Source organism: Macrobrachium nipponense, chromosome 27 (genome assembly GCF_015104395.2).
Source record: "Macrobrachium nipponense isolate FS-2020 chromosome 27, ASM1510439v2, whole genome shotgun sequence".
In the NCBI taxonomy this organism is placed as follows: Eukaryota; Metazoa; Arthropoda; class Malacostraca; order Decapoda; family Palaemonidae; genus Macrobrachium; species Macrobrachium nipponense.
This window is the reverse complement of record NC_087216.1, coordinates 19,513,569-19,532,457: the sequence shown is the minus strand read 5'-3', so window position 1 is coordinate 19,532,457 and position 18,889 is coordinate 19,513,569. Positions and strand designations below refer to the sequence as shown.

Sequence of the window (18,889 nt, the reverse complement as noted above, 5' to 3'; positions counted from 1 at the left end):
CTTAACCATTACTGGGTGCGTTCCTCTCGTGGAAGAAGAGAAAAAAAAACATGGACGGTGCCACTTTTCATATTTTTATTTTTTTAGTTTTTTTTTTTTTTTCATTCCTCTCTCTCCCTCTGTTATAGGCAGATGAAAGGGGAATATTATTCAATTAAAATTTTTTAAATTGTTAATTTTTTTATTTAAAAAAAATGAAAATGTAAACAGTGGATGTGTACGTTCAACATATGTTGGGAATAGGCACTCATGTGGAGAACGGCTCCTCTCCGTCATATTCACCCGAAGTTTTCGAACGTTCCTTCTTCTTTTTTTAATATATTTTTTTTATCAAAATTTTCACCTGAGGAGAATATATGCATAGTTTTCAATTAGGAGGGCAGACCCGACTCTACTACCAACGGTTGAATTAGAAAAAAATATGATATGGCTGAAAACAAAAAAATCTTTTATTTTGAAAAATTCTGAAAATAATTATTTTATCTCAAAAAACAAAAGAGAGAAAGAGCACGTTCGAAAACTACGGGTTTATATGCCGAGGCCCTTCTTTGGATATTCCTGGTCATGGTATTTTCCTGTTCATCACCAAATTTCAGTAGGACCTCTTTTTACCCTTCCAGTGATCTTCTTTTCAAGTCAAATTTTTATTCTGTCGTTGAAATATGTCAAATTCTCCTATTTCTCGTCATTCCTATTTTGTACTTAATTATTTTTCTAATAATTATTTAATCTACATTTTTCATTTTCAGTTATAAGCCTTCTTGATCTTTTTCTTTTCTTTTTTTTCTAACCCGTGAGACATTTCATTCTTAAGTAGATCCTGAGCTTAATCGTAATTGGTAAAAAATTCTTTTTCTTTTCAGATATATTTTTACAATAGTTAGCTACCTCATTGGCGTCTTCATCTTTGCTACCATTGTGGGTAAGTAGCTCCCAGCAAGCTCTCTCTCTATACATTAACAAAGTTCGTAGAAAGGTATATCTCATTTATCTAATATATTTAAGAATGATAAATATATAAAAAAAAATTCCTTATTCCTTCGGGTGAAAGGCTTTGATTCATCCAAGACAAAGGAAAAAGGTTTGATGAAACTAAAAGTTCAGTTAGTCTCTCTCTCTCTCTCTCTCTCTCTCTCTCTCTCTCTCTCTCTCTCTCTCTCTCTCTCTCTCTCTCTAATGCCCAATCAAGATTTAAGTGATCTTCTTCCTTGTTAATTTAGGTTTCCATTTCAGTCTCCAAAACTTCTCGATTTTTCCTCTCGGGAATTCGGCTGATAAAATTCCCCTTTAAAAGATCCAAGATTTAGCTTTTTCATTTTTAATCAAATATTTTTTCTTCTTCCTCTTTAGTAAATCCTTTGTTTTACGTTCCGAAGTTACCAGTTAAACTTGAGGTTTGAAAAGCGCCAGTAACTTAATGAGAGATTTTCTGTTATTTTCGGTTTTTTCCTCAAAGATCAAGTTGGTAAGATTTTATGTCTATTTTCCAGTAAAACTAACTCTGTGAGGATGTAAGTCAACCCCTTTATTTTACTCTTTAAACATTATCTTTTATACTTGAGGTGTTAAGAGTAGTTATTTATTGAGAAATTTTAATTATTTTCTTCTCCACAGGTCAAGTTGGTAATGTGATTACAAACCGTAATGCTAATAGGTTGGAATTCGAAAGATTATTGGTAAGTATATGTAATGTTTTTTTAATGGTACAGCTTTTAGGATATTGAATTTGAAAGCGTCGTTCCTCTAATGCTAAGCACTCATCTGTGAACGTTTTCGTATTAATTTTGACATAAGGTAAAACGCTAATGAGACTTAATTTGTTTAGGAACAACGATTTTATCTGTAGATATAAAATCCATTCTTGTTACTTTACGGAAAGTATAATTTATTTTATGTAGGTTTATCTCAGCTCATGGAGAGGGGATGCATAAAAAAAATTTATTTTCAACCATATACCGACATACCCATAAGGCCTACGAATGTAGATACTGTATACTAGATGTAAATACCGTCTCCAGGACCTTCCCTCGGAGCTAATTTGCATTTTTGAAGATAATATTTGAAGCATCCCATTGTATATAGATGCATCTACATACCTGCTCCCTCAGGTATATGAACTCATATATTTTATTTTTATCTTGTGATGAGTTTTATTCATAAGGGGTTTGTTGGACCTGGTGATGAATCATTTTGTCTACGGAATAGACTTTTAAAAGCTTGTTTTAATTGTGTGTGAATAAGCTTTTAAATTTTATTTTTAAATGTGTATCGATGTAAACTAGCCATTTCTGTTTGTTGCCCGTTTCTGAACTGGGATTGAGTGTTCCCGAACCACTTCTTTTTTTATGTGACTGATTGCTTACTCTGACATGTACATAGGATATGGCATATGCAATTATATATCCTCATATTTATTCAGAGACCTCAGAGGTGGGATATCAGAAGTCGTGTAATGTCGAATTTCTTTGTTTAATATACGACGCAAAATTAGCATTATACTCGCGTTTCATCGTTGAATTTTTCGGAGTATTTTGAGTGCAATTTAGACGGTTCTTGCTTTTTAGAAGGCGAAATAAATAAGATTATGCTTCCGTGTCTATGTTGAAATGACAATAGGATCAAAATCTTTTATGACCCACATGTCAGTCCCTCTAACAAACTAGACATGGATAAATCTTCCTTTATTTATCCCATCGTAAATATTTCATGGGAGTGATGAATTAAAGCCTGCGTGAAACTAACATGAGACCATTGCCATATTCATCGAATATCCCTCCCGAACAGGATGGAGCCAAATTATATATGCGTCACCACAAAGTTCCTAGAGCTATGCAGAGGAGAGTGCAGAGATGGTATGACTACTCTTGGTCAAGGTAAGGAAGGGAGGGGTCCAGTTAGTATGGTTTGCAAAATGTAATTGGGGGTTAGTTGGTAAGATAAAAAAAAAATATTATGCATGCGGTCTAGTTGGTAAGACTTGCAAAAACGGTGAGGGGTCTAGTTGGTAAGATTTGAAAAAATAATTATGCATGAAAAGGTGTGAAATAAAGAACAATAATGAATTGCTTATGTAATGTATGATAATGGCAAGGTATGAGAGAACTGGTGGTAGATAACGAACGGTAATGAGCTGCAGAAGTGAAGTCTGATAATGACAAGGTATGGGAGAGTGAAGGTAGTCGTAACATCCCCCCTTTGCTTTTAATCGTCAGTTATGTGTGGCTTAAATTTTATACATAACCTCTGGTTCTTTCATTCTATATTCATTGAAATGGCAATATTTCCTGCTATTTCTCTCTCTCTCTCTCTCTCTCTCTCCTCTCTCTCTCTCTCTCTCTCTCTCTCTTCTCTCTCTTTCTCTTCTTCTTCTTCTTCTTTTCTTCTTCCTTTTATCATTGTCCCGTTTAGATAAATGCGGTTGTTCACGTTACTTCCACCAAGCTGATTATTTTACCCTGAGTTATACGGGAGTTTATAAACAAAAATCGTAATCTCACAAGCAAAGAGTACAATACCTTCTTTTACAGCATCCCAAACATATTCTTTACCTTTCTTTCCAACACCGTTCTAGATAATCTTTGTTCTCACAAAGACTGTGAGAGATACAATGGTCTCTGATCTTGAGCTTGGCAAGAGGCGCCAGACTGGGAAAGACCCCTTTAACTTAACCACTTGTTAGAGACCCTTGATATTAAGGAAGCCTCTCATATCAGCAGCTTTATTGGACAATATCTTCTCGCCTCTTGCATTATCATTTAATAAAAACATCACGGAAGGTACAAAGAGGTGTGTTCCCCCCCTTCCGAAGTGGGATCCTGAAGGATTGAATTGCTTTTTGCATTTACAGGTAGAGGAATAGAGTCCGGGGTTCTGTTTGATTGTCATTTCCATTGTTTATAGTTGATGCTCTTATGTTCGGGTGTGACGTCACACTTTTGCATTGCCACATTCAATACCTCAGGGCATATAGAATGATGTTGGATGTTTTCCTTATACTCCGTCAGCGCCACTTCGGCCTCAAGCTGCAACCCCTTTCATTCCTTTTACTGTACCTCCGTCCATATTTCTTCCGCCTTACATTCCACCCTCTCCTAACAAGTGATTCATCGTTCCACAACGAGGTTTTCCTCCTGTTACACCTTTCAGACCTTTTAACTGTCAATTTCCGTTTCAGCGCTGAATGACATCATAGGTCCCAGTGCTTGGCCTATGGCCCTAAATCTATATTTTATATTATTCTACTCGATATTCTCCATATCAGATATTTCAATATTTCCATTTACCTTTCGGTAAGAATTGTATTGTTCTTTATCATCGAACCAGGAAACCCCGAAGGAGTTGCTTCTTAATAAGTAACCTCGATCATCTCTGGTGGTTCCGTTTTCTTTCGATAATAGGATTATACCATCTGGTTGCTGGAGTTGTCTGTATACACTTGTTCATTGATTATGTATCAGTGTACGTATACGATTCTGCTAAATCTCTACGTCTTTTTCCAGTTGCGGTAGTATGTGAGCTTTGAAAAAGGCAACTGGATGTCTGTTTTATTTAAAAGTATATCAGTAAAAAATTTTAAATGAAATAATATAAGGAAATTTTAAAGATAAATTTAAAATTTACAATAATTTTAACAATAAAAATGAAAATAAAAGTTAAAAGTAATAGAAAAATAAAGTGGTAATATTATCAAATTAAATAAGGTGGAAAAAAATAAAACCTGAAAATAAAACAAACAAGAAAATGTAATAACTCATATCAGAAATGTTAGCAGACAGTTTTTTCAACCTTTTGAAAAGCATAGCCTCCCATTTTCCTGTGTTATTTTTTATTTATTTATTTATTTATTTTTGTTTAGCCAATCCCTTTGTTGTCACGCTACGGTTATGAAACTGGTTTGGAAACGAAAGCATGGCTGTCCCCTTCTCCCTGGTGGTGTTTGACATGTGTAACGTGGCTGGCAACATCAAGAGCTCCGGTCAAACCGGTATACAAGTTTTACTCACTCCCAGTGAACCCTGGGTACCTTTACCGATTCCTTATTTAGCTCCAGTAGCCGAGTTCCTGTTACACGTTCCCAGCTAGATAGACCAATTTAGGACTCTAGGCAAACCCACATAACAGTTACTTTATAACTTTAGGTATTCTTGTGTAAGAGTAACGTTTAGACCCGCGGAGAAGGTCAGTTGAAGAAGAGCATTTTGCTCTCCAAAACAAGAGCCAAGAAATGAGAGAGTTAGATCCTGAGTAACCTTGTCTGCCAGAGAATATTGTTTATTTCCTGTTCCGACCGTTGCCTGGCGCTTGGAGATGCAGAAGCGGAAACTTGATAACTAGAGACATTTCCCGATGTAGCAAAAGACACACACACACGTACTGGTCTAAAGGAAGGAGGTTCCACATATCAGACAGCAGTCCCCGATAAGAGGACAACAGACATTTTCACAACCTCTTGTATAGTGCTAGGCATCCTGTACCAGTTTGTGTCCGTAGGCTTACTGCCGCAGGGGAATTAAACGAAGTCTCTGCCGTTTCCTTTACTATATATTTTTTTAAGTCCTCCATCATCATATGTATTTTAATAATTCACTGAATGACTCACTTTTCAAGATCTGTGGAATGTTGAATTAAGCTTGTGAGAAATGAAGGGTCGAAGGAAAATGAATTTGCAAGGCAATTTTATAACGAGAACTTTACCAAAAGACACTTCTTTGTACACACATCCCGTTAATCTCTCACATTGACTTGAATGATAAAACTCTTATACTCTTAACGTATATTCTATTTAGGCATGAAAATTTAAAGAAAACCCCACGATCAGTGGAATGATCTGATAGTTCAAGCGGCCCCCCCCCTCTCTCTCTCTCTCTCTCTCTCTCTCTCTCTCTCTCTCTCTCTCTCTCTCTCTCTCTCTCTCTCTCTCAAGAAGCATGAGTTTTTCCCGTCTTTTACTCTATTTATCTTTTACGCATTGTGTTTAGGCCTATGAATTAAAAAAAAAAGTGCAATCATTGGAAATAGTCTGATGTGGTGTTAGCCAACCTCTCTCTCTCTCTCTCTCTCTCTCTCTCTCTCTCTCTCTCTCTCTCTCTCAAAGAAAGAGAAGGGAGGAGTGGCTGGCGACCCCTTCAGAATGACCCAATGTCATGCTAACCATTCACTTTGCATGAATACTGGAGTCCCCTGTGTCGTCCTGCGCGACTCGACCTCATATGCACAAAGCAACGTCCGGGATCGACGAACGTGTGAATTTTAATGAGGACGTGAATAGGTGTTGTCGTGCCATGATGGGAAAGCAAGGGAAGGGGGTAAAAAGAAGGGAGGGGGGTTAAAAAGAAGCGAATGCTGGAACCGACGAGAGGACAGAGAAGAGTAATAAAAGATGCATGCAAGCACGGATTTCTAACATTCCTCAACTTCCCACTTTCTTCTTTTAACTTTTTGGATCCGTTCTGTAATCTGGAAACGTTCTCTCTAATCTGGAAGCTCGGCAGCTTCAAAGGAAATATTAGGATGATGGAACGTTTCCCAGAAAGTTATGGAAAAGCAGGAAGTTCGGAATTCCATGAGGCAAATGGATGTCTGCTTGAGTTTATGGTAATCTTGAAGCGTAGTATTACTTTACATATGTATCTGTATGTATGTGTGTATGTATGTATGCATACAAAAAGAGCTTTGATTCATGTGTTTTTGTATATATGAATATCTGTTTCAGTTTAGATTAGTCACGAAGAATAGTACTTTATACATCTATCTATCATTCTGTGTATACATATGTATTTAAATACTTATATATGTAAGTGTGCATAAGAAAGATCTTTGATTTATTTATGTGTACATAAATACGTAACTGTATATCACACCTATTACCACAGGTAGAAAAAGAAGAGGCTGGATTTATAACCCACACCCAATCTCTTATTTCTTCACCTGTGGTGTGTGTGTGTGTGTGTCCTTAAGACATATGTTTTCAGAGTTATGAAGAAGTCTTAGCCTCTTTATTATAGATAATATCTGCTCTTTAATCTTATTCACAGAGGTCGTATCCAGGGAGGCGGGGACATAAACATGGCCTTAGGCCTACTCCCTGACAAGCTGAAGACCGAGCTTGCCCTTCACGTCAACCTTGCTACGCTCAAGAAGGTATGTATGTATGCATGCATGTATGTATGTATGTAAATGCAACCAGAAGGAGGGGATGAGGCTGCGGTCATTTTGGGAGACGAACATCGACAGGTCTTGGGTCTTTAGGTGACAAGAGAATGAGGTCTTTTATTTTATGCAGTGGGCTGGGCTGAAAGGGAACCAGGTCCTTAACTTAGGGATTTTGGGGGGAGACCGGGCCATTATCGACGGGTGTGGAGACCCTAAGGAGACAGGTGGTGGTCGCTTTGTTTTATGGGGTGGACACTGCTAGAAAACCAGGCCAGTGCCTTTTTAAATAAAGTTAGGGGATTTGTTCGCCTGTGCACCTGTGTAAACTCAAGGTAATGAACAAAGGTAGGTGTGGTTCAGCTATAAACAGTTTCATAGGATTTTAAACTGCAATGACCTCTTCTAATGATTGGTGTCAAGATTGTGTATGTCGTGACCTAACGATTGTCAGGGCAGTCACTTCTTGATATATGGTTAATGAAGTGAAGTCTGTGTTCCAGTTTTTTTTTCATCTGTGGATAATATATTTCAATCGTCAATTGATAACATGCATCAACTATTCAACCAATTGAGTGGATTGACATCCGCATCTGTTTCCACTTTCCCTCGGCGAGGTCGGGTTTGAGAGGTCACCCGTCGGCCTAATTAATATGTGCAAATATTGACGGCTGAGTTACGAGGTTATAATTGAAACTGCAACGCATTATGAATGTAATGAAACTTCTCGCAGTGTGAATTTGTTAAAAGGGGGTGAAATCGATGCCGCTAATGATTATATGAGGGGTCTATAAAAAGCTTTCTGGAACGGAGGAACGATGTAGTGTTACAATTACCTTTTATTTCTTTTATTTCGGGTTAATTTAGGAGAAAATTATTTGTGTGTGTGTCTGTCTGTGCGCCAGAGGAATATTGGAGTGACGGTTTTTATATTCACTGTAAACATTTATGTTGTATGTAATGGAAACATACATGACATGAAAGTATTTTTTGTATGTTGTATGCATTGGGAAGCACGTCAAAGTATTTTTGTATAGTCTGTGTATGGAAGGATACATTGATGTATTGTTTTTTGTCTGTGTATAGTTTTCGTATGTCTTCCAGGGTGATAGTTAGTAAAAAAAAAGTAATCAGAAAACAGGTTACAAAGTAGACTTTTCTTGTTAATGCAGTCTCAGACATTAAGGACCGCCCAAGCAACAAATTTTGACTACTGAAACAAGCATTCAAATGTAAAATTATGCATGAATCATTATTAATTCAAATAATAATGGACAAATCGAGATCAAAATATCTTTTAACGCATTGTAACCGTGAACATAACAGGTTATAGTTTATTTGGTTAAAATCTCCAACTTCAGGGCCTAGCATACTTTTGATTTTTGAAGTGATTTAAACAGTTCTCATACCCAGATTGGAGGCCACGATAACTACTTTGACTTCAGGACCCCAGTCGCCAGGACCTTCTAAAGTGTGAAAATACAAAAACAGAGTAATAGGATTTTTAAAGATTGTAGGAACATGCTCTCTCTCTCTCTCTCTCTCATCGTCTCCTCCTCTCTCTCTCTCTCTATATAATACATATATATATATATATATATATATATATATTAGATATATATATATTATATATATATATATATATATATGGGTGCGTATAAAATAAAAGCCCTCATTCTCTTGTCTCCTAAAGAACCAAGACATGCCAATGTTCGTCTATATATATATATAATATATATATATATATATATGTATATATATATATATATATATATAAACAGCCACATTGAAAGCAACTAAGAATTTAAAATTGCTTCCTAAGACACAAAATAACTTCCTCATTATACGCGCAGCATCAGATCTCTACGACGACTACAATGATCGAGACATAAAACAAAGCAGCGCTTTCTGATGCCCCGTTTAATCACGTGACCCCCAAATCACTCATTGCCTTTGTGTTCACACCTGACTAAGCATCCTCCCCTGACGTTTGTGGTCGTCATAATACCCGAACTTTTCGTTCAAAGTCAAACGTCATAATGTTTCGAACTTTTTTTTCCCGCAGTCTACAAACCACCAGCTCACGGGACCCTTGGGGCATAGCTTTCACGTTTTGTTTTGTGTTATTCATTTTAAAATTCCATGAATAAATGAATATTTCCGAGATGTGCCCCTGTTCCTCTTGACTTTTCCTGACGAAATTCTTCAGGCGCGGTTTACGTTACGTCAAGAGTGTATTTGACTCATTCATTCATGTTTCTCCGGATTACGTACTGATTAATATTGATCAGGTATGATTGCAATTCATTTCAGGGTCACATTGTATCAGGTGACTTAGTTTTTCGTACATGATCTGTATAAAGAAAATAGAACGTTATCGCCAAATAATTACCTTTTGTTATTGTGTGTCACAATTTAACCTTAGAGAATTTATTATTGGTCATAGCGTGATTGTTTCAAATAAGCTATAACAAATTTTTATAGAAATGAAAAGGAATGAGGGGGAAAAGCGATGATTATATAGAATTTATGGCAAACGGGTAAACGAGGGGTTAAAAAATAAAGTACCAGAATTTGTCCCATATATGTACAATTGAATGCGATATAGACATGAACATTTTCACATCCTCTCTCTCTCTCTCTCTCTCTCTCTCTCTCTCTCTCTCTCTCTCTCTCTCTCAACATCATTATAGAGAGTTTTACTCGTATAAAATTAGTTGAATTTAAAATTAACATAAACATTCTTGGATATCACCTTCCCCTCTCTCTCTCCTCTCTCTCTCTCTCTCTCTCCTCTCTCTCTCTCTCTCTCTCCTCTGCCAAGAGACAGAAAGTCGTTAGGAAGGATTGAGAGGATATTGGGAAGTGTTAAAGTAGTTAGGATAGTTAAGGCCTGGTGGTTCCACCCATAACTCCATTATCGTGGTCACTTTGTCACCTAGTCTGTGTTCCCTGTGTTTAGCTGAGTCTCCTCATTTCACTTTTTAAGTTTTCTTTTTATTTCTGTTTTGAGACTTTATTATTTTTAGTCTTTCTTTTTTTCGGTGGTATGGAGGTCAGATTTTAGTCTTTGCGAGTTGTGTGTGGTATCATGTATTTTTTGTATATATTAAACACAGACAGAGACAGACACAGACACATTTACCAGTACTGAAAAAGTTAAAAGACAGATATATTGATATATATGTTTGTGTGCGCTTCCGTGCGCGCGCCTCGGGCATACAAATGAAACAAAAGCGAACGAAGAAAAATATTCCTGGATATACACCTCTCTATCCAGAAGTCCACTTCTAAAGACTTATTAAGAACTGAAGTCCCTTCGAGAAAGCTTTGGATGACGAAACCAGATCATATTCATTCTTAATTTCTTGTATGTTTCCGTCTGTTATAAAGAGTCGATCATATTCACTTTTCATTTCTTTTCAATTTCCTTCTGTTACCAGGTACAATGGGCCTTTCCTCCTTAAAACCACGTAAATGCATTCACGCCAGTGTGTGAATGAAGTATCGATTTGATTATAAAAGGGACATGAATTTCCTTTATAGCTAATGCCTTCCCCTGATAGAGAGAGATCTTTTGAAAAGGTAACTGCATATTGAATTTCTCATTCCTTGGAGAATTTACATTTGGAAGGAAAAAAAATAAACGGACATTCTGTTGGGGACGCGTTCTTCTTCATTATCCGCGTTACATAAAACGGCCTTACTTAGGCAAATTGAAATGTACAATGCTTTCCGATGCATTCAACTTCCTTGACGAACGTTGTCACTCTTTTGACTGATAATGCGTGATTTGATCAAGACCATATCAGTATACGAAGCGTTGTTTAGTTTTCATATACATGCATTCATACACACTTATACACATACACAAAATTAAAAATGCTTCATATTCTCGTATTATAACTACAAATATTTCTAACCAAAAGAACATTATATTCTGTTTGTCTCACGAAACATTTAACTTTTTTTTTCAACAGGTTAGTATATTTAAGGAATGCCAGCCAGAGTTCCTCCACGACCTGGTGCTCAAGATGAAAGCCTACATCTTCACACCCGGTGATCTCATCTGTAGGAAAGGCGAGGTGGCCAGGGAAATGTTCATTATAGCCGATGGTATACTCGAGGTGATAAGGTAGGGCGCTGTTATTTGCTTTCATTTTCCTGTGGGGATATTGCTTGGCTGCTTCTCCTCTCCTCTCGTCCATTTCTCTCCCCGCTCTCTCTCTCCTCTCTCTCCTCCACTCTCTCTCCTCTCCTCTCTCTCTCTTTATAGATAGTTAAGGTGTTAAGCTTATGGAAGCACGATGATTCCTAAACATTCCATTATATATATATATATATGTGTGTGTATATGTATAGTATATATATATTATATATATATATATATATATATATATATATATATATATAGATATATATATATATTATAATATACTATATGTATTTAAATTTTACTTTTATAAACGAGAATTTTTTTAATGTGATCGTTTGAAATTCTCTCTCTCTCTCTCTCTCTCTCTCTCTCTCTCTCTCTCTCTCTCTCTCTCTCTCTCTCTCTCTCTTTTGAGGGGCTTAATGTTAACCCCTACAAATTAGACCTTCAAGAGTGGATGGGGCCCATCGAAGTCGAACGACCCCTTTAGGGTGAAACTTACTTTCTTTACGCAAACGAAAACGAATCGGAAATGGGAAAAAAAAATAGTCCAGAGAAAGGAGACGTCTTTTCCCTGACTCTCGGAAATATTTCTTCTCACTTGGATCTTTTGTCCTCTGAATCCCCAACCAACTCTTGGCGTTTAGAACTGAAGCCCTTTTTGCCTGCCACGTGAAGCTTATTTTTTTACTGCTATATATACCAGGTAGTTGATTATCTTGGGATGTAATAGGTGTGGTAATTGTTAAATATATGGACTGGATAGTTAGCTTATAATTAGACTGAAAAGTACTCGAAGAAAAATCTTGATTAGCTTTAAATTTTTTGGCATCAATCAATTAAACATATTAATATCAATGTTACTCACCGACATGTCATAATTTAAGCTACATAAAATTATCATTGTTAATTATATCGAATGATAGTAATCAGCCGTAAGTTAATTGCTCTGTTTTACTTTATTTTCCTGTGACCATTTTTTTTATTTAATTAGGGCAAATATCGAATACATCAGGAATTATCAATCAAACGAAAAGGGTTTTTATGAGGTATTTTGGTTTGAAAAAAAATATTGTATTGAAATATTAAACTGACTCAATCTGGTATTTACATTTATTAGTATTTACAGAATGTTTTACCTTTTCCAGTGAGACGGGCAAAGTTCTAACCACCATGAAAGCAGGAGACTTCTTCGGAGAAATCGGTATTCTCAACCTGGATGGACTCAACAAGTAAGCCCCCCCTTGCTTCCAGTTCTGAAGAAATTTTTAAAATTTGTGTGGACTTAACCAGCAAGTTCCTTACCTTAAGACCTCTAACACGTATTATGCATATTTTTTTCCTCCTTTTTTCTTTTTCCTAAGAATTCACTTCCTTGTAAATCTGTGGACTTTTTTCTGAAGTCCCTAAGAATTTACGTCTGCGTGAATCCGTAGACTTCCTAGGTCCCAAAGAATTCTCACCCATATAAATCTGTGGACATTTTTCTGATGTCCCTATGAATTCGCGTCCTTGTAAATCTGTGGGCTTGTTCTAAAGTCCCCTGAAAAAGCTAACACCTTCCCCTGTAGTGGGTTATTGCCCTCAGTGCACCTCACTTGGTGCCCTGTAGGCATTACTAAAGGATGTTAACAGCGTCCATTTGACCCCTAGCTTCACCCACTTTTTAGAATTTTACGTCACCTCCATTCCCGCATTCTTTCTTCGACCTTGCTCGCCAACCTCTCAAAACTATTACTTCTTAGCGTAACCCAGAGCACATAAGATTTCATTTTACAAAATCTTGCACCGAGACACATTCCCTAAATCTGAATTGCCTAGGCTGTGACAGTCTGACATCTTCATATTCTCAAAGTGAAAAAATTTTTCAGTTACGTTTCAGTGCTGTTTCTCTATTTCAATTCTTTCTTAGACTTGTTTCTCACTTTCAGTGATTTCTTAGTCTTGTCTCTCCCTTCCAATTATTTCTTGGTCTTGTTTCTCTCTTCCAGTTATTTCTTATTCCTGTTTCTCTCGCTCTCAATTACTTCCTAAGTCTTGTTTCTCTAATTCAGTTATTTCTTAATCTTGTATCTCTTTCACTTATTTCTTAGTCTAGTTTCTCTCTGCCTTTACCCATCTATTGGTCTTAGCCCTTTCCCTTGATTACTCGTATTTAATCTTGAAGTATGATTATTGATATGCTTTTTACTTAAATAGGTTTATTTATTTTTTACTGGAGCGGTTTTGCCCTCAGTGAAAGGAGACTCTAAAACCACATGCCTTAAGCTCATCATGTTTTCCCTCCCATTTCATTAAAGGTGAAATGTTGCCACCTGTGTCGTGCCCATTTTGTCTTTATCACATCAAGAGAATTCGTGGTTATATAATTCTGTTAAAAGGAGCGTTGTATCCAGTATTACCTTCCAGGGACAGAAGGAAAGTCCTTCTTTACCTATTGTATATAATTTCTTTTATATATTGCCGTTAATGTCTGTAGTTAGCTCGCAAACGTAATTGTTTTATCATAAAAATTTGGTGACGATGCATATTTAATAGATAGTATATGTATATATATATATATATATATATATATATATTATATATATATATATTTATATATATATATATATACTATAATCTATTGCATATTTTTATCTCAAGTCGAAAGCCATCAATGTATTTGTTTCCCAAAGTTTTATAATGATTTACTTACAACATGTATTTAAACATATATGTATATGTATTATTGAATTTTTATCTGAAATTGAAATATGTTCGCCCACTTTCTAATGTCATCTGATTTGCATGGAATCCATAAAACCCCATATTTTTTTGTACTTCTCCAAGTTTGCTCATCACATTTTATCAGGAGAATAGAAAAATTATGCATCGTTGTGAACTTTCCATTCGCACTCATTAATATTCAAGAGAAAATTGAATTTTCTCATCATCATCAATTCATTTTTTCATTTATCTTTTGGCATGTCAACAAAGGAGCTGGAAATTATGCCCTGAGTTATCAATTTTTATCTATTTTTATACTTTTTCTGTACTTTACCAGTTTCCTTCATACTTCACCCAAACAGAAAATGCGAGAGGACTTCCATTTTAATTATTTTTACTCTTCTGTAAATGTCAAATACGTGGTTGTTTCAAAATTTTATTCTGTGTTCATTAAGCTAGCATTAGGTCTGCACGGGCTCTTGGTTCTCGAGGAACAGGCAGAGTTAATATATTTTCTTGTTTAATCCTTGAGCGTTATCGCTTTTACTTTCCTCCATAATTTTTATTATTATTATTATTATTATTACTCTTATTCAAATACAAACCTTGTAATGAACAAGACAAAAACATTTTATTCAAATACAAACCTTGTAATGAACAAGACAAAAACATTTTTTTGTAAAGCAGGCTTCCATAGATTCGCACGACCTAACAACGAAGAGGTAATGAGAACATTTTGAATTTTCTAGATTTTAGATAAGATGAAATGCAAAGAAGCTAACTCTGAACCAACCTTACCAAATTTTGGCCCTTGAAACTCGTACACTTGAAGCATGACAGCTATTATTATCTTATATTCCTTGAGTTTTATCCAACCAGATCTTATGTTCCAAAGGCAAACCAAGGTTTTACACCTTATACTTTCAATATATTCTTATACTTTTACATCTTATACTTTTAATATGATGCTCCCCTCGGCACCTAGCTTCACAACCCCTTTCATTCCTTTTACTTTACCTCCATTCATATTCTCTTCCATCTGCCATTCCACCTTTGCCTAACAATTGTTTCATAGTGCAACTGCGAGGTTTTCCTCCTGTTACGCCTTCAAAACCTTCTGCTCTAAATTTCCCTTTCAACTCTGAATGACCTCTTAGGGCTCAATTTTACATCCCATTCCCCCCGTTAATTACAGTTTTCGATCCGCGCCCTCTTCTTCTTCCGGCAGGCGAACGGCGGACGTGAGGTCAGTGGGCTACTCGGAGCTCTTCAGCCTCTCCAGGGAGGACGTCCTGACGGCAATGAAGGATTACCCGGAGGCCCAGGTAGCTCACATGTTTGCAAGGGGCGGCTCTACTTCGGCACGTATCGAATGGTTTTCTATTGAGTCTATGCTTTCTGACGCATATTTCCGTTTCTCAGTTTTATTTTGAATTTCATCTTTGGTTTATTTTTGTTATTTTTACATTTTAAGTTGACTAGACATTTTCTTATTTTGATTATTTTCGTGGGCGTTGTATTCACTGACCTATTCCCCAGTTGATGCTATCAGGCGCTTTGCTTTTTTTTTCTGCTGGTAATTAATTTCAGTCTTGTGCGAAGTAAATTTATGCATTCTTCTTCCCAGTTGTTTGTTTGAGAAAAAAACTCGTAAATCCAATTATTTAATCGTGCTTTATGCAGTATTGGCGTTTCCATGTATTTTTGATCACCTCCCTGCTTTGTTTTTGAGTCTTGATTTTGTCAGTATATAAGAGTAGAGATCAAAGCCAAGTTTTAATGGAATTTTTGAGGCCTGCTAAACTGACGTTTACCGTAACGAAAGTTTATATTATATACATATCACTGTCCAGAAGATCGGATGCAGTATGATGTTGCTTATTTTCATTACAATTTTGGGGAAAATTATTTTTTATCTGTTTATTTATTTATTTATTCGTTTATTTGTTTATTTGTCTTAATTTCATTCATTTTGTGCCAGGTGTGCCGGGTAAACCCCATTCCAGTTACTCTTTTGAGCCACAAAATTTTTTTTAATAAGTATCCAAAAAAAGACATGTACGAAAGAGCATAAAATATTTAAGTACCCCAAATACACTTGTCAGAATGTTTTGCCAATTACGAGAACATTTAATTAGGTAGTGAAGAACGAAGGTAAGATGAAGCTTTTATTCCGAAGTCATTAATCTGTGTACCTCTCGGAAGCATTTTAAAACAGGAGCTTATGTAAGAAGTTAATTTGTCCCAGAGTAATGTTGATCTAATTAACATTCCATTCCCCCAAACAACAGGTCCTTTGAGCGTGAAATGAAACTTTTTTTTATCATTCAGTGGTTAGATAGCCACTTCTTGTTGATTTCACATAAAGAGCTTTGTGTTCAAAATACATTTCATGAATACATAATCAACTCCCCCTCACCTTTTTTTTAAGGTCAGTAACATTCGCTCTCATGTTTAATTACAGTTAGCCTTCGACGTAAGTCCTGCCTAAGTACCAACGAAGGGTTGTTTGTTATGTCTTGTCTGTTTTTTATATATATATTTTACTCATACCAGTGAATCCACATAAACATGTAAAAAATAACTTACGATAACTGACTCTCATTAATTTGCGGCAGTTAGTACAAACCCTGAACCACCTACTTCCATATTTATTTTTGGCAATTTTTAAATATATCAGTATTTAATACCAATATTTTATACCCTACTGCAGAGTCCACGCGTGACACCCTCTTTTTTTTAAATTACTACTTGACAGTCCAAAGAATGTTCATATACAGTTTGAACCCTTTCGTGTCTGTGACCTTGTGGAACCTCTCAATCTATTGATATTAAACTCTGTTTGTCCTAGTTTATTTTTTTATAGGAAAATGGCGAGAAAATATTATCCCTCCTTTTCTGTATGTGTTCAATGTTGTCAGTTTTTCCTGAGGATGACGTTTCCCCTTTGTGTCCTGGCTTTTTTTCCTTGCTAAGAAGATGGAGGTTCGAAAATTTGTCACTTAAGTAAACAAAGATATAATTTGTCTTTGTAAGCTGCTCCGGCGGTGCAGTGACAAAGGTCAGTGGGCAAAGGAAAGACTTTGAAGCATAGAGCGTACAGCAGAATTACTATCAGTCACACTAAAAAAAATCTTTGCTTTTAATGAACTATAACTCTGAATGGGCCGTCCCTCTGAAGTTCTGAACGATCATTGTTACAATGAAGTCCTCTTCCAAACCATATTTCGTAAAGAGTTGAACTGCTTCCTAATCAGTTTTCAAATAAACTGTATACAAAGAAATGTTTAATAAGCCCTGTACATGGTTACTGTATGCACTGATGCAAGAAACAGTAGTACATGAATTTGATAAAGTGACCTTGAGGGTAATGTTTGCAATTAAACCTATGCTCTGGATTCCACAAAAGAGGCAACTTTTGCACATTTTTCTTTGAATATGAATCAATTTTATCAATTTGGATTAAATGGGGATGTTCGACTTCACCTAAAATATATTGTCAAGCTTTTAAATGATAAAATAATAAAATTTTTGAAAAACTAAAATTTTTCAAGATACTCGTCTCCAGAAGTTTAGCATGGAAAAGAGCAGCACGTGAATCACTCTCCAACAAACCCCCCACCGCCCTCCTCCTCCACCTCCTCTCCCCCACCACTCCCCCACCACTCCCCTACCCCGAACCATATAATATCGTCCTACAAACCGAAGGAAAATCCTCTTGTCAACAGACTCGCCCTCTTCATCTCACTCTAGGTTCTCTCACGACAGAATCAATTAAGTATCGAATCTTCCTCTTTCTAACCCCCTCCCCCTCCCCCCTTCCCCCTTAAATCAAGACGAGTATGAAGTTTTTGAAGTATTCCTTGAAGCCTTGAGGGTTTAGAGGAGGACGTGCCACTAGTCTGACCCCCACCCCCCCACCCCAACATTCACTTAACAACACCCTGAGAGCCCTCGTCCTCTGTGGCATCTGGTGTTGACCATTGACCTGATGATGCGTGACTTAACCCCCCGCCCTCTCCCCCCCCCCTTTACATGTGGTCTGTGCCACTTTTCCCTTGTGACTGTGTGGGAGCCCTTCATTTTTTTTAATTCTCGCAAATTCATTTGGAAGTCCAAGTGTTTTGTAAAGGTTCTCATTGAGTAAAAAATGTAGTACTTGCATTACGTTCGTCCAGTACAACAGGGAACTAGAACTTAGTTAGTTGGTATAATACGTACATATTATATATAAGTATATGTGTGTGTGTATATATATATATTATATATAATATATATATATATATATATATATATATATATATATATACTATATATATATCATATATATATATAATATATATATTATATATATATATATATAATATATATAGATATATATAATATATATATATATATATATAATACTATATATATATATATATATATATATATAATGCTTATGTTATTTCGTACTTTCAATTATCGCCCATGAAACAACGTAATTAATGCGTTTCATTTGGTATTCGGAAGTCAGGCTTGTGCCTTTTTATTTACGTAAAAGATAGCGCAACGTACAATGCAATTCCGTTGTCTACTTCAGCCCTGATGAGAATTGGAAGAACACGATCAAAGGAGATTTGGGCCTAACCTTGTAGGAAGCTAGATTTAGTGTTAACAACTTTTTCCAGACTGTTAAAATAGTTGGAAACATTTGCAACTGGGATCGTTCCAGTGACAATTATTGTGTCTTGGCGCAAGGCCCTGAATTGGGAGATAAGTTGGAAACGAAAAAAGTATTATTGTACAAAATGAGTTGACAATGATGCAGAAAAAGCCTTAATAACCATCAACATGCGTAGCCTAGTTCCACAGTATGAATGCCCAAGTGTAAAATAT

At 36.1% G+C, this 18,889-nt stretch overlaps 1 protein-coding gene across 5 annotated transcripts in view; it reads left to right on the top strand.

Moving 5' to 3' along the window:
- Nucleotides 1-18,889, top strand: part of LOC135200888 (uncharacterized) — a 1,536,981-nt gene that overhangs the window by 1,458,146 nt on the left and 59,946 nt on the right. For all 5 annotated transcript variants that reach the window (XM_064229627.1, XM_064229624.1, XM_064229626.1 and 2 more), the window contains 8 exons: nt 864-922; nt 1,615-1,676; nt 2,785-2,873; nt 7,035-7,140; nt 11,130-11,284; nt 12,454-12,537; nt 15,207-15,336; nt 16,476-16,487. In XM_064229627.1, coding sequence (XP_064085697.1) covers nt 864-922; nt 1,615-1,676; nt 2,785-2,873; nt 7,035-7,140; nt 11,130-11,284; nt 12,454-12,537; nt 15,207-15,336; nt 16,476-16,487 — 697 coding nt within the window. The remainder of the gene's footprint in view (nt 1-863; nt 923-1,614; nt 1,677-2,784; nt 2,874-7,034; nt 7,141-11,129; nt 11,285-12,453; nt 12,538-15,206; nt 15,337-16,475; nt 16,488-18,889) is intronic.